Source organism: Abramis brama (genome assembly GCF_963993115.1).
Source record: "Abramis brama genome assembly, chromosome: 3".
NCBI classification, from domain to species: Eukaryota; Metazoa; Chordata; class Actinopteri; order Cypriniformes; family Leuciscidae; genus Abramis; species Abramis brama.
In genome coordinates, this window is record NC_139965.1 from 59343846 (window position 1) to 59359835 (window position 15990).

The window sequence follows — 15990 nt, forward strand, 5'->3', positions numbered from 1 at the left end:
ACAACAGCTAAAACTGACACATGGGGTAATTGGAGACATGGTGCTGCCAATATACTTTTAAAAGCCAATAATTGAGTAAAGACTGAACTGTTCAGACAACAAGGAGAGGTTCCTTCGGGACACATGCCATCTGTCTGTAAGCCTCCCAAACCACATGGTCCTTTCCTCAAATTCCCTGTAACACATTCCATATTTAAAAAAAACAGAGACTAACAGAAGTAGAATTTGAACTGGAATGAAAAGAGGATGAATTTACTGAATCTAACACACAGGTCATGATATTATGGGAAATGAAGTGTTCATAAACTCTTTTTTTCAGTCGCATATGAAATATTGAGAATATGGAGTTCACACTCGAGGAGGAAAAAACACCTCAGAGGCCCGAACTGAGAAAAATAACACAATTTGGCACAGTTGTTGTCATTTACAGTACATGTCCAGAAATTATGATGGTTGTGATTGCTTGCAATGTAAATCAATGAGATCTTTATAAGAGCATAGCAGGCGGTACATAAAATGCATGTAAACATCAGTTGTTATTCTATATCTGGCAATAACATGTCTAAGTAAGATGAAATAAAAGCTTCTTTAATGTGCATTCAGGCTTTTTACATCTTGTGCCACTCCAAACATTTATCTAACGGCTCTCGTCTGCACAAGAGTGTAAAACACAGATAGACTAATGGTACAGAGGTAGGCCTGAGCAATCAAAACGTAAAGGCATTAAGATAAACTAATTTCTCATTTCCTGATGTATCCGCTTGGCCTAGATTTTGTAACATATCCTGTCTTTGGGCACTGGCAGTTGTGTTAAACATTTCCCCTAATTTCAGGCCAAGTTGCAGCAGGCAAGCCTTGTCTAATGTGCTCCATATGACAGGCAACAAAACTAGTGTAACTAAGACAGAAGAATCCTTCTTCTTGGGAAATCTCAGCCATTCACAATGCCTTTGGCAACACACACATGCAAAGGTTAAGAAGGACAGAACCAGCTTGTTGAGAGGGTAAAAGACTGATAAAGCTGTGCCAATGAACTTTCCTTAAGCGTAAAAATCATCAAAGGGTGCAATGATTACTCCAATTTGTGCCATCAGACAAAATTAGCCATCAGTCCATTTTATGAAATAGTTATTCATTCCACAACTTGGAGGAATGCTTTCATGTCCCTTCGTCTCTACTGGGTTTTTACAACTTTCCATGATAAATAAATACTGTGACAATGTTTCTATTTTTTACAGGATGCCTGTATATTTTGCAACTTATAACCATATATTTCATTAAGTGATGTAATGTTGATATACCTACTTTAACTACCAAATCCATTTTTAAAATGTACCGAAAACCACCACAATAATACATCGTATGTGTCCTGTTCATAAAACACAGTCAATACTCATAAATAGACGTTGCACAAAGACAAAACACCAACGATATAATAAACGATAACTAAATAACAATGTAACAAAAAACACACTAATGTACATTACTGATATTTTTTATAAAACATGCAATCATATGTGATATGTAATGCAGGGAATTTTACTGTGTTTTTACAGTAAATTAAATGGTAATTCATAGTTTATACTTTCAAATACCATAAATTTGACATAATTTTACAGTAAAATTACATATAATGTGATGTTAAACCATTTACAGGTTTTCACCATATATGGTAACATGTTTTTACTATGACCTTTTTACAATATTGTTCTGTAAAAATTGTTTTTAACAGTATATAAGAGTTTTAAAAACATTATAATGATAACACTCACAAAGACCAATTTCTAGCTATACTCTAGCATAACTAGAAATACATATTGACTGTAGAACTTCCAAATAAATCCACAACTTTGCAGTTTTTTTAAAATTTCCATTACTTTTTCAGGTTTGGAAATCCCAATTTTAAAATTCCCTGTAATTCCAAGTTTCCATGACTGTCTCGCCATTTACTATAAATAACATCGGTAACACTTTATTTGAAGGTGTCATTGTTACAGTGTAATTATATATTTAAGTACTGAATAATATTAATTAACTACATGTATTTAGGATTATGGTAGGATTAGGGTTTGGTTGAGGGTTAGTTGGTGTAATTATGCATAATTTACTGTTATTACTATGGTTAGTACATGTAACATTATGTAACAAGGACACTGTAAAATAAAGTGTTACCATACCATCTCTCTACTATGCCTATGAATAATTTTTTTTTTTAAAGCAAATAAAAAGTGACAATTAAAAAAAGGAGAGAGAAAGTGATTGTTCTTACTCGAGGAAGCGTGTGATGTACTGCCGACTGCAGCGAGACCAGTTTGGTGGAGAGGTGCCATACAGGAGCTGTGGAGACATGACGAAAGGCCTTTTCCCGATGGGCTCACAGTCATTGCCGTTCCCATCATGCTGAATCCCAAAGCTGTGGCGTAAGAGCAAATCGGACAGTGAGAGGGTGAGAGAACAGCTAGAAGGCTTTCGGACATATTTCACATTGGCTCAAACAAATGAGTGCAGAGGTAGTGGTGGACAGAGGGAATTTCTTCATGTTTAACTTAATATTATTATTTCATATACAGTGAGGAAAATAAGTATTTGAACACCCTGCTATTTTGCAAGTTCTCCCACTTGGAAATCATGGAGGGGTCTGAAATTGTCATCGTAGGTGCATGTCCACTGTGAGAGACATACCGGTAATCTAAAAAAAAAAAATCCAGAAATCACAATAGATGATTTTTTTACTATTTATTTGTATGATACAGCTGCAAATACGTATTTGAACACCTGTCTATCAGCTAGAATTCTGACCCTCAAAGACCTGTTAGTCTGCCTTTAAAATGTCCACCTCCACTCCATTTATTATCCTAAATTAGATGCACCTGTTTGAGGTCGTTAGCTGCATAAAGACACCTGTCCACCCCATACAATCAGTAAGAATCCAACTACTAACATGGCCAAGACCAAAGAGCTGTCCAAAGACACTAGAGACAAAATTGTACACCTCCACAAGGCTGGAAAGGGCTACGGGGAAATTGCCAAGCAGCTTGGTGAAAAAAGGTCCACTGTTGGAGCAATCATTAGAAAATGGAAGAAGCTAAACATGACTGTCAATCTCCCTCGGACTGGGGCTCCATGCAAGATCTCACCTCGTGGGGTCTCAATGATCCTAAGAAAGGTGAGAAATCAGCCCAGAACTACACGGGAGGAGCTGGTCAATGACCTGAAAAGAGCTGGGACCACCGTTTCCAAGGTTACTGTTGGTAATACACTAAGACGTCATGGTTTGAAATCATGCATGGCACGGAAGGTTCCCCTGCTTAAACCAGCACATGTCAAGGCCCGTCTTAAGTTTGCCAATGACCATTTGGATGATCCAGAGGAGTCATGGGAGAAAGTCATGTGGTCAGATGAGACCAAAATAGAACTTTTTGGTCATAATTCCACTAAACGTGTTGGGAGGAAGAAGAATGATGAGTTCCATCCCAAGAACACCATCCCTACTGTGAAGCATGGGGGTGGTAGCATCATGCTTTGGGGGTGTTTTTCTGCACATGGGACAGGGCGACTGCACTGTATTAAGGAGAGGATGACCGGGGCCATGTATTGCGAGATTTTGGGGAACAACCTCCTTCCCTCAGTTAGAGCATTGAAGATGGGTCGAGGCTGGGTCTTCCAACATGACAATGACCCGAAGCACACAGCCAGGATAACCAAGGAGTGGCTCTGTAAGAAGCATATCAAGGTTCTGGCGTGGCCTAGCCAGTCTCCAGACCTAAACCCAATAGAGGATCTTTGGAGGGAGCTCAAACTCCGTGTTTCTCAGCGACAGCCCAGAAAACGTGACTGATCTAGAGAAGATCTGTGTGGAGGAGTGGGCCAAAATCCCTCCTGCAGTGTGTGCAAACCTGGTGAAAAACTACAGGAAACGTTTGACCTCTGTAATTGCAAACAAAGGCTACTGTACCAAATATTAACATTGATTTTCTCAGGTGTTCAAATACTTATTTGCAGCTGTATCATACAAATAAATAGTTAAAAAATCATACATTGTAATTTCTGGATTTTTTTTTTAGATTATGTCTCTCACAGTGGACATGCACCTACGATGACAATTTCAGACCCCTCCATGATTTCTAAGTGGGAGAACTTGCAAAATAGCAGGGTGTTCAAATACTTATTTTCCTCACTGTAATAGCTTAAAGAGACATGCACCGAAACGGGTCGAGAAACAGAGCTGTTTTACACAACCATTGAGGAATTTTAACCAAAGTATGCTACAAACTTTACATGAAGACCCTAAAGAATCATACCAACTTGTAGAAAATGGGCATTCGATGACCCCTTTAAAAAAAGCATAGAAACACACTACTGTACATTAATTCTTTTGAACAGAAATGTGCACTTTTATGTATGATTATACTACAGGGCCGTTGAATGCTTGAATCTGATTGGTTGACGAACGTTCTAAGGTGTGCATTATTTTCAGGGAAACGCACAGCTAAAGTAGTTCCAGGCAGGTCTTGACCGCATTACAGTTCCATATCACTTCGCGTAGTCAACTGTAATAACGGAAGATAGGATACAATTCATAACAAGAAAAAACATTTAGCCCCATGCGCTTGATCTGCAATTTTCAATGTCTAGCTTCACAATCAATGGAAACATGCAGTTTAATTTTAATAAATTAAGTATATAGTCCTATATAATCAATAGAAAATTAAACTGAATATAGGCTAAATAAATGGATAGTCCTGCAGTACGGATTTTTATTGCAGATAATTTAACAAATAAATAATTATTGATTGGCCTACTTGTTAAAAGGGCTTTGTGTTTCATTTATTTGGCTAGTCTAGGCTACTGTCATCTGTCAATAATAGAAACAAAAGAATAAATAAACGAATTAATTAAAACGAATTGAATTAATAAATAAATAATAATATTGACGCACATTTATTTTTTACATTTACATTGGTTTTTCTTTTACCTTTTCTGTCTCATTATTGCAACATCTCTCTCTAATAACTGCATTAATAACTGCATAAAGCCGGGGACACACTTTAAGGCCGGTTATGAATGTTATTTGTTTCTTATGACTTATCATGTCCAAACGCGTGTTCAGCGCATTCAGTCTGTGTTTAAAGTCGGTTTTTAAAATATGCTGCGATGAAAACAGTCAGAGAGTGTGTCAGCTAGTCGTGTGTCCCAGCATTAGTCTGCTATCAGTGGCTCAAACCTCCGTTACTAACTCTAAAATGACGTTTTGGAATTAGCAACGGAGGCAGGGGATTAGATGCGTAAGAAATTAGTCCTACATACAAGAGCGTTTTAATGACAAAAACTTTACAAACGTCTTGAAATACATAATCTGAACAATGTTTCGAGGTGTGGTAACTGTAGTATAAGCGGAATAATTGACTTCAGGCCGTTGAATTATTAGAAAAATAATGCACACCCGAGGTGAACGGCCACTCCGCTTCGCGTCGTGACCGCATTACCACCTCGGGTGTGCATTATTTTTCTAATAATTCAACGGCCTGTCGTCAATTATTCCTTACATAAACTGTTTATTTAATATAATATCTGTGGGTGAAATTTGCTCCATGTAAAGTTAACGGTACACTGTTTTACATTTTACTATAGTAATAACAGTAAATTTTACACAATTACAACCAAGTAAACCACAATATTACTCTGTATTTATTTGGTAATTACTCTGTAACAAAGACACCTTAAAATAAAGTGTAAGTAAAGTTAGTAAACCAAATTTAGTTATACAGTCATGTCCCAATCCATGTATTCTTGTGCATATTGTGCGAATGTTACACAGCTTTACATTGATATGAAAGTTGATACAACTTTGCACAAAGTAACTAGATAGACGTAAAATGTCTTTTAAAAGCCATTTGTAAAGGGAAATATGCTAATACGGGGCAGTCTGTCAGTGGTCGTGGGCGGAGCATGAGCAATATGACATCATAATGCTCAGAAAATCCAAACGGGTATAGGCTTTTTGAGGATAAAATAAAAGGAGTGAATGAATTTTTTTCATTTTATGATGTTTTATTAACAAAGTTCGGGAGGAGGAGCACGTTCAGACAGCATGCCAAATACTCTTTAAACTTTTACTAAGTGTGAACTCGTGAAATGGTGGTCGTGTCCACACACTGCAAAGACACAATTATATGCAAACCACATTTATATTATATTTTGCATCCGATGACCCCTTTAAGCCAAGTTTAGAGTTTTGTTCTTCCCTCATATTTAAAGGTTTTTTTTTTTTTCATTTGATTTTGTGATGGTTTAATCGAACTTGTAGGTTCATTTAAAAAAAAAAAAAACCTCCGGACATCACTTTTGGCCAAATGCTTAACAAAATAAAACCATGAGCCTCACATCTCTGGTTTAAACACCTACTTTCCCCAGACTTGCATTATACTGTAAGTGCATTACTATCCACCTATTCCAACATATGGAGGGCGAGTCAAAATAATTTTCTGTTAGAATCGACAGCATGTTACAGATGTTGTTGGTAAAGCTTGTCTTGAGCATTTCTTAAACTGTACATTGGGGAAATTCACATTTGCCCATATGTGACCCTGGACCACAAAACCAGTCACGTCGCACGGGTATATTTGTGGCAATAGCCAACAATACATTATATGGGTCAAAATGATCGATTTTTCTTTTATGCCAAAAATCATTAAGATATTATGTAAAGATCATGTTCCATGAAGATATTTTGTAAATTTCCTACCGTACATATATCAAACATTTATTTCTGTGAGTGAATGCAGCACAATCGCCAACAGAAATGGACAACTTTAAAGGAGATTTTCTCAATGTTTTTCTTTTTTTGCACCCTCAGATTCCCGATTTTCAAATAGTTGTATCTCGGCCAAATATTGTCATATCTTAACAAACCATACATCAAATGGAAAGCTTATTTATTCAGCTTTCAGATGATGTATCAATTCAAATGTGACTGGTTTTGTGGTCAGGGTCACATACTGTATATTACAAAGTCTGCTGTCTCAGCAATAGCAGTCTAGAAACACAGTAAGAGTCCTTACTGAGTCCCGCTGTGCTTGACTGTTTATCATGAAATCACTGTTTATATTTCTATGTGGTGTGACCACAAACATTTTCAGAAGGCATGTGCGCAGAACAAATGGCCTGAGATCAAATAAACTCTAAGTCTGAGCACAAGTCTCTAATTTGCCATTTAAGAGTGCGTTCTTAAGAGAAAACAACAACAACATCAAAATCCCAGTTTCTGCACCTACATCCATTAGGCTTCAGAAGTCGTTTTCAGGCCGCCTTCATTTGCATAATGGTCTGGAACAAATACTGACGTCTTAAAAACTATTTCATGTTATCTTGAAGGGACCTATACACAATGAATCAAACAGATCTGAATGAAATATAGCTGGAGAGATGCTGGCTCTAATTCCAGCAACTGTAATTGGTACCAGAAAGAGTCTCATGTCTAAATATTCAGTGTGTGATGGCCTTGTACTGCCTGCAGTAAAGTGTGTGTTACTGGACTATTAAAGCCACAGACCTAATGCATGTTTCATCAAGGACACCTTGGCTTTGGGAGACACACAAAATGAGCAATTTACATATGCAACACTGTCTAGTTTTAGCTGAGACTGGACTCTGTGTTGATTTCAAAACAGAAATACAGCCAGATTGTGTATTGCTTGTGTGTGTGTGTATTGACTGGTTATTCACTACAGTAGTTCAGGCTGCAGGATTTCTAAATGGCTAAAGAAACACCATCAAAATACATTTCTTGCCTATTACCACCATCTCTAACTTCTACCAGTGACGGAAACAAAGCAGGTACAATAGCAAAATATCTGTGAGAGCATTGCTAAAGTATGACAATATTGAAATGCAATTCGATGTTAATACGAATCAAAACTAGTTAGCACATAATTTACAATCTGAAAAGTATTTGGTTATGGTTACACTTGAATTAGTTACAGAAAATATGATAGTTCTGTGTAAAACCATGTAATTATGAAGAAGTATAGACCATACATTGACCAGGCTCAATAAGAAGAGATTTGATTGTTACATCATTACTGTTTTTTACTTATACTTTTATTCAGAAAGGATGCATTAAACTGATCAAAAGTGACAGTAAAGACTTTTAATTTCAAATAAATGCTGTTCTTTTGAGCTCTCTATTCATCAAAGAGTTTCCACAAAATGTTAACCAAGTTTTCAATATTGATATTAATCAGATATTAAGCAAATCATCATATAAGAATGATGTCGGAAGGTTTATGTGACACTGAAGACTGGAGTAATGATGCTGAAAATTCACAATAATAAATTCCATTTTAACATATATTAAAATACAAAACAGTTTATTTATAAGACTGTGAGGTGTTTGATAACTTTATTCAATTTCTGCATATTTCTGTATATATACCTGTTAGACCTACCTGAAAAGCACTGTTCACAAGGTTACATGGGTCAAAAATAGCAACAAAAATAACAACAACAACAACAAAAAAACTTGTTGTGCATTTTGACAGAAAAAAAATCTGAACCGGTCTGACGGGGACAATAGAAATAAAATGAGCCCTCATATATTGAAGGTCAGGCAAATGTGACATTTATTATAATGGGTTTATGTAAAAATTGTTTTAAGTTCACTTAAATTAAAAGTTGTTATATTTTTTAAAGCCTAATAAATGTTAAAATTGATAGCTTTCAATGGCTATAATCAATGGTTGAAATTGAGGGGGAAAAATCTATTATATACAGAGACATCAGTATCGTATTGGCCTTCTTTCATTAAAAAAAAAAAACATTAAACAAATATTTAAAATATAGGCTACTGTCTTTATGTTGTTTCTACATGAATTAATTATTACAATATAAAAATAATAATATGAATCCACTGCTCTCGTCTCATATGAGGCTGGAACTCAGTGTTCAGTGCTCGTCTGGACGACAGAACCGTTTACAGGCTTTGCTCGAAATTTTGCCGTTGCGTTAGAACTGGTTACACTGTTGTCGCTCGTGAAAACCAAATGGTGGCACTGTGGGTGTAAACATGCAGATTAAGGGCCGGTATTATTATAATAAGATCCTCTTCCTACGTCAGAAGGGAAGAGAAGTCTGATCGGCTTATTGCTTGACATGCTTGCAGAGAAAGATTTACCAAAACAAAGTTACTGGGTTTTCACTTTTCATGTTTTCAGGGTTGGTAGATGACCCGATTATAGCAATTAAACACGGAAAAAGTCAGATTTTCATGATATGTCCCCTTTAATGTTAGGTGCAATTAATCAAGATTACTCACAGAAAAATGTGCGATTAATTCCTTTTTTTTTTTTTTTTGCCGATTGACAGCACTAGTTCTACAGCATATATGTGACCCTGGACCTCAAAACCAGTCACATGGGTCAATTTTAGAAGATAGGACAATATTTGGCCGAGATATGACTATTTCAAAATCTGGAATCTGAGGGTGCAAATAAATCGAAACATTGAGAAAATCTCCTTTAAAGTCCATTTATGTTGGCGATTGTGCTGCATTCATTCAAAAAAAATTATGTTTTATATATTTACGGTAGGAAATTTACAAAATATCTTCATGGAACATGATCTTTACTTAATATCCTAATTGGCATAAAAGAAAAATCGATAATTTTGACCCATACAATGTATTGTTGGCTATAGCCACAAATATACCCGTGCGACTTGCGACTGGATTTGTGATCCAGGGTCACATATAATGTGCGTTCCAGCACTTACTTGTGTCCGAGCTCATGTGCGACTGTGAACGCCAGAGGAAGGCCTGTGTCTTCATTAATACTGCAGCTGCGATGAGGTTGACACATTCCAGCAACATGAGACAGTCCCAGTGTCTCACACGGCTTATTGATGGCGGCACAAATGTCTTTCCTGCGTCACAGAAAAGATGCATTATATACTGTATGTGTAAAGCAATGTAAAACTGGTTAGAGTTCAGCCAGATGTACCTAGTGATCAGGACAGCCACATCATGATGGACTGGATGATCGTCATCCTTCATGTTAATGCCCTTCTGCCACTTACAGAAGCTGTTCAGGCTGTTGTCTGCATGATGGGTGATTTTCAAATCCTCCTGATAATGAACGATAGTATTAAAATTTGTATTTACATCTATGTACAGTATGCGAGTATGAAATAGGATTGAGTTTAAAGAAGAAATACAGTTTAATTATTAAACTTGCGTGGATTTGTGTGAAAGGCAATTAGAAAATACGTTTTATTGCAGCTTTTATTAAAGATATCATGTTGTAGAATGAGAGTTTAATACAACTCTAATATTTACTTACTTTATAAGGTGAAAATGGGGGTTTGCATAGTAAATACAATGCATATAAATAAAATTCAATGGAAACCTTACTGCAAAAAAAGCTTAATTTTAAGGAAAAGCTTTCTATGTTTGTGGCATTCACAGCCTAACGCAATTTAAAAATTGATTCTCGTGTGCTTCTTTGAAGAAAGCATATTTGAGCACATGGAATTTAAAATCAATCTGGATCGCATTTCCTAAGTTAGCCAACTTCGTTAGCCAACTTTTTGCAATTTCGTCATTACCAACAAGGATCAGAGATTCAGTGTTTCCCGAAACCATCGTCTCCTAAAGAGACACTAAAGCTATATTTAGGCTACAGGAGTGACAACCATATTTACATAAAGTCTACGTAGTGTGTACAGAAACAAACTGAACAAGTAGATGTTGATGATGCATTGTTCTCATTGTTCATTGTTCATATATGTCTCTGTTCTCCAGATGTGGAGCAACTAATTCACAAGCAAATCTGTTTTCTTCACTTTAGTTAGACCTGTGGTCCACGGGTTAATATTAATATTAATATTAATATTACGTTGGGCAGAAGAAACTAAAACCAAATGACCAAATAAACAGTATTTATTCATGTTTCTTGTTTGCAGCCTTGAATCCAAACTCTTTCTATGGCTATCACTATGTCAATAAACACATTACAGGAGTGACTCCTGTGTCCTGTCACTATCATAAACAATAAATAATTGTTTAAAATATCATTATTATTATTATCACCAAGCTCTTACTCAACAGGCAGCAAATGCGAGTAAAAATATAGGCTTTGGCAATCAAATAACTAATTATTTTTGTATGTGTCAAACCCAATACAGCATCTTGTGTGATATGCGTTTTCTAGAAGTTGCAACTAAGTGGTAAATGCACCACCGCCAAGTTTAACTGATGCTTTTTGGCATTTTCCTCTCTTCAGAACACCATGTGGCGACACAAATGGGAAAAGTGAGGAACTGTGATAACCGACATAAATCAGAGATGGTTGCCGACCCCTGAATAGGGGATTCACTCCTGCATTTAAACACAGTCGTCACTCCTAAAACCATGTGTGCGCGTGACACATGACACATTAGAGTGCACCAGCTCTGTTTTACAGCATTGATGTTGATTCAGAACGACTGCATGTATTTATAGAGCAAGGGTTTGCATGTCTGCTGTGTCATCTCACTTACCTCGTCTTTCTCCAGCAGAATGAGACGCACGACAGCAATGTTGATGGCATTTCCGATGCTGGCATCCCGAAACAACCCTGCCACCTATAAAACACAGCATTCACACTTATGAAAAGCAACATTGCAACCCTTCTACTACAGTGATCGGCATTGTAAAAAATTATTGTGATTTTAACGGTAAAAAGACTGTAAAAACTGCTACAGTGATAAACTGTTAATTGGTTAAAGTTTCTGTACTATATACGATGAATAACTGTGATATATCTAACCATTAATGTAATTTTACAGTAAAATTTAACGTTTTTGGAAGTGAGAAAGAACAAGTCATTGTATAATTTACAGTAAAAAAAACTAAATTGACATTCCCACAAGTTCCCTGCGTAACACTTCACATTTGATGCATTTTTGTTTAAATAATCTTCATAGTTTTTCTTAGTTTTTTTCTAATCAGTTATGTACATTAGGGTTTCATGTTACATTTAATCTTGTTAGATTAATGTTTAATGCATTTTTAAAATGTCATGTGTGTTACCATGATGATGTTTAGTGTTTGTGTGAATGACACTGTGTAGCTTCTATATAATAGTATTAACTTTCTAGTGGAGAAGCTTTGATGCACCATGTGACTCTCATCACCACTGTGATTGGTGGTTGTCAGTGTATTACAAAGGTACCAAACATATATTAGTATGTCAATAGTTCGGTAAATTACCATTATATCAGATAATGAAATATGTTTTTTTTCTGTAAAACCTAAAATGTTGCTACCGTATTTTTTACGGTAAATTTCTGGCAACCACAGCTGTTGTTTTTTTACCGTATATTTTAAGGAATTGTTTTATAGTGTATCCATTCTGGTTCAAAAACTCTAGAGAAAAGCTAGAGAAATGGAGAAATGGAAAAACAAGTAATAAAAACTCGGTGAGTGTTTTAGCGCAATTTTCTCACCTCATGGGATCACAACACTAAGAGATAGTAAATCTTTTCCTGGATTTTTTTTGTGCGTTCCCGAGATTAGACCTTCCTTAACATAATGCCGAAAACCCGAAGTCTCTAGGTGGTCTGGTTGAGGAGTAGATAGAAGTGCAAGATTGGTGCGCACAGACGCACAGAACAGAAATCATGAGTTAACCAGCGCAATTTCCGGGGGAAAATTGCGCTAAAAAAAGCTAGAGAAAAGTATGTGACAGCCGTGTGCCTATGATCTGGCCACTGACTACAGGGAATGATAATTCCCAGTTTTTAATGAATGGCAAGAGGAGTGAAATCCCAGAGTCGCTGCTTTCAGAAAATGTGAAGAGAAATCACATAATCACAGAATTTAAAGGGCGCTGACAGAGGTCATCACATATCTTTACAGGTGTTTAGATGAAAGTCGGGGAGCTGAAGACCCCTAAATAGGTTCTAGGAATGACACTGAATGAAGGCGTTTCGCAGAAAAAGAGCTTCTTTTGATGAAGTTCTGCTCTCGCATCAAAGCTCTCCTTGAGGTAAATGCAGTCTGAAATGTGAGAGGCGTTTTCTATGCCTCGGTGGTGCTCATTACAAAATGTTCCATTGAATCAATGACGCACCTTTGATGCTGTTCTGTCCTTTTGAGGTGAAGCAAATCTGCAAACATGTGAACGACACCCTGAAAGGCTTCTTAACTTCAGATTTTACAAGTTTCGGGTGCAAATGTTACAGTCACAGCGATCAAGCTTGCATGGAATATACTGGCAGATATACTTAGGTTAGAGATCTAAAACAAATAAAGGAGCCTTTTTTAAAGGGGTGGTTGAATATGATTTTACTTTTCTAACTTTAGTGAGTGTGTAATGTTGCTGTTTGTGCATAAACAACATCTGCAAAGTTACAACGCTCAAAGTTCATAGCAAAGGGAGATATTTGCTTTTAAAGAAATTGCTTTTTAAGGACTACAAAAACGGCTGGTCGGGACTACACGACATTCCTCCCGGGTTAGTGACATCACTAACCCTAAAATTTACATAAATCCCACCCCCGGGAACGTGATTTATAGATTATCAAGACAGAATATGCTAATCAATGACTAGAAGATAACTACACATTAGCAACATAAATTCACCAACTAACCATTCAGAAACGTCCTGTTGCTTCAACATGTTGTCACTTCTTCTTGAGTCTCTCCATCTTTCTGACTTCAGTTTGAACATAAAAGGCTAAAGGTTTTTGAAATTTTCAGTGCATGTCTGTGAGGTAAAAGGACACAAGCTGTTGTAGCTCCGCCCCCTGTGCCGGGAGCAGCAGCTCATTTGCATTTAAAGGGACAGACAAAAAAACGGTGCGTTTTTGCTCACCCTCAAAAAGACAATGCTACAACATGCTATATAAAAATATCTGTGGGGTATTTTGAGCTACCACCCCTTTAAATAGATATAGAATAGTAAGTGTTAGTATCCTACACCCCGACTCGCTCTCTACGATCCTCTGACTCTAGCTTAGCTTCAATGGGGGGAAGATCATTCAGTGTTGTTGCACCTAAACTATGGAACTCTCTCCTCCGATCACTCTGTTCTGTTAATACTATTTCTGAATTTAAAACTATGCTCAAAACTCACTTATTTTCTGAATGTTACCATTCTTAAGTAGTTTAATTTCGTTGTGTCTGATTGTTTTCTGCGGTATGCTGCCCCATCTACATAATTCTCCTTTACTGTACTTTTACTATCATCTACCTACTGTTGTTTTGTTTGTTATCATTGTCCATTGCCATTATTGTTGCTTGTTCATTGTAAAGTGTCCTTGAGCCCTGGAAAACAGTAAGAGAAATCAAACCACTTGTGCCATTAGGCTCATAAAAAAAAAAAAAAAGCCTATTTACCAAAGTGTTTGTTAAATGCTTAAATTCACATTTGCATTTATTCATTTAGCAGATTCTTTTATCCAAAGCCACTTACAAATGAGGAATACAACAACTCAGATCATGTCAATTCAGACCATGTCAGTTTAATGTCTAGTGCAAGCATAGAAAATTCAATGAATGTGAAAATTCACATGCTCTTGTAAGTGATCAGTTGTCTGAGCTTATATGTTTTATATGTACGAGGATGTGTAAATGATGTGCATCTAATATATTTAGCACAAGAAGTGCAATAGTATCATGAAAGTTATGCTGGGCATCAACAAGGGCAGTCGAGACACTAATTGGGAAATCCAATCTGCATATCAGATCCTTTAACCTCAAAATCCTCTTTCTCAGAATACGATGAAATATACGATAAAGCACGTTGTAAAGAAGTTTGGTGAGTGATCTTAGCATGAAGGAGGCTACTGTTTTCTGCATATTTTGTATAAAATGTTTAGCTTAGATCGTGCTAAAATCAAATGCTACTGAAAATAACTCTCACAAACTGTGCTGGTTATGTAAAGTGTTCAAAATCAGTAACTCACGAGGATCCACTAAGAAACTTCGGTAACACTTTTTTTTTTTTACAGTGTCCTTGTTACATATGTTACATATACTTACCAAAGTAATAACAGTAAATTATGCAGAATTACATGCAACTAACCCTAAACCAAATCCTAATCCTATCCCTATAGTAAGTACATGTAGTTGCTTAATACTAAGTGCTTAAATATATAATTACACTGTAACAATAACACCTTAAAATAAAGTGTAACCAAAACTTCATAAGGTACAGTCATCTTTTATTTGCATTCCTCACTTTGAAAATTAGGTTCTGGATCATTACCTTCTTCACCTGCTTCAACAATACATAAAAACAACTCAAATACAGCAGCAATGAGTTTATAATGCCAGAACTAAACCCCTGCCAACTCGGATAATGGAATGTTTCCCCTTTATTAAAGGTTCTTGTTCTTCAATACCAACCAAGTGTCTGGAATGGAAAACTTTTTTTCCCCTGAGGGGCTTTTCCCTCCTCAAAAACAGAAGCCAGACGAAGCATACAGAGTATATTTTGGAAAATGTACCTAACAGACTGGATCTGTAACATGGTCAGCTGACTTGGATCCAGCTCAGGAGCAACTAAAGTGCTGCTGCCTAAAGGACATTGTTGCTATTTGAGGAGAAGAGAGTCGGAAAGCTAAAGGGAGGAAATGAGGATAGTTTAAAACAGCACATCAGAGTTAAGAAGAAAAACCGAAAAGTGTGGATTTGGAAAATTTTCAGATTTTTTTGTGGGTGTTCCTGGCGAGTCTAATCATATCTAGGATCTTATGATTATAAATTGGCACTATTTTGCAATTAACATAAGCTGGATGAACAGTACAAACAACAGTATTTGAAAAGATAGTATATATACACATATATACAGTGAGGAAAATAAGTATTTGAACACCCTGCTATTTTGCAAGTTCTCCCACTTGGAAATCATGGAGGGGTCTGAAATTGTCATCGTAGGTGCATGTCCACTGTGAGAGACATAATCAAAAAAAAAAAAACCAGAAATCACAATATATGATTTTTTAACTATT

General features: G+C 36.4%; 1 protein-coding gene across 1 annotated transcript in view; it reads right to left on the reverse strand.

Annotated features, from left to right (window-relative positions):
* The window catches only part of adamts7 (a disintegrin-like and metallopeptidase (reprolysin type) with thrombospondin type 1 motif, 7), a 79718-nt gene that overhangs the window by 51821 nt on the left and 11907 nt on the right, over positions 1 to 15990 (reverse strand). Inside the window, exons 5-8 of the mRNA XM_084108486.1 lie at positions 11533 to 11616; positions 9996 to 10120; positions 9769 to 9918; positions 2270 to 2413 (exon numbers count right to left, since the gene is read on the reverse strand). Of these exons, the coding sequence (XP_083964612.1) occupies positions 2270 to 2413; positions 9769 to 9918; positions 9996 to 10120; positions 11533 to 11616 (503 nt within the window). The remainder of the gene's footprint in view (positions 1 to 2269; positions 2414 to 9768; positions 9919 to 9995; positions 10121 to 11532; positions 11617 to 15990) is intronic.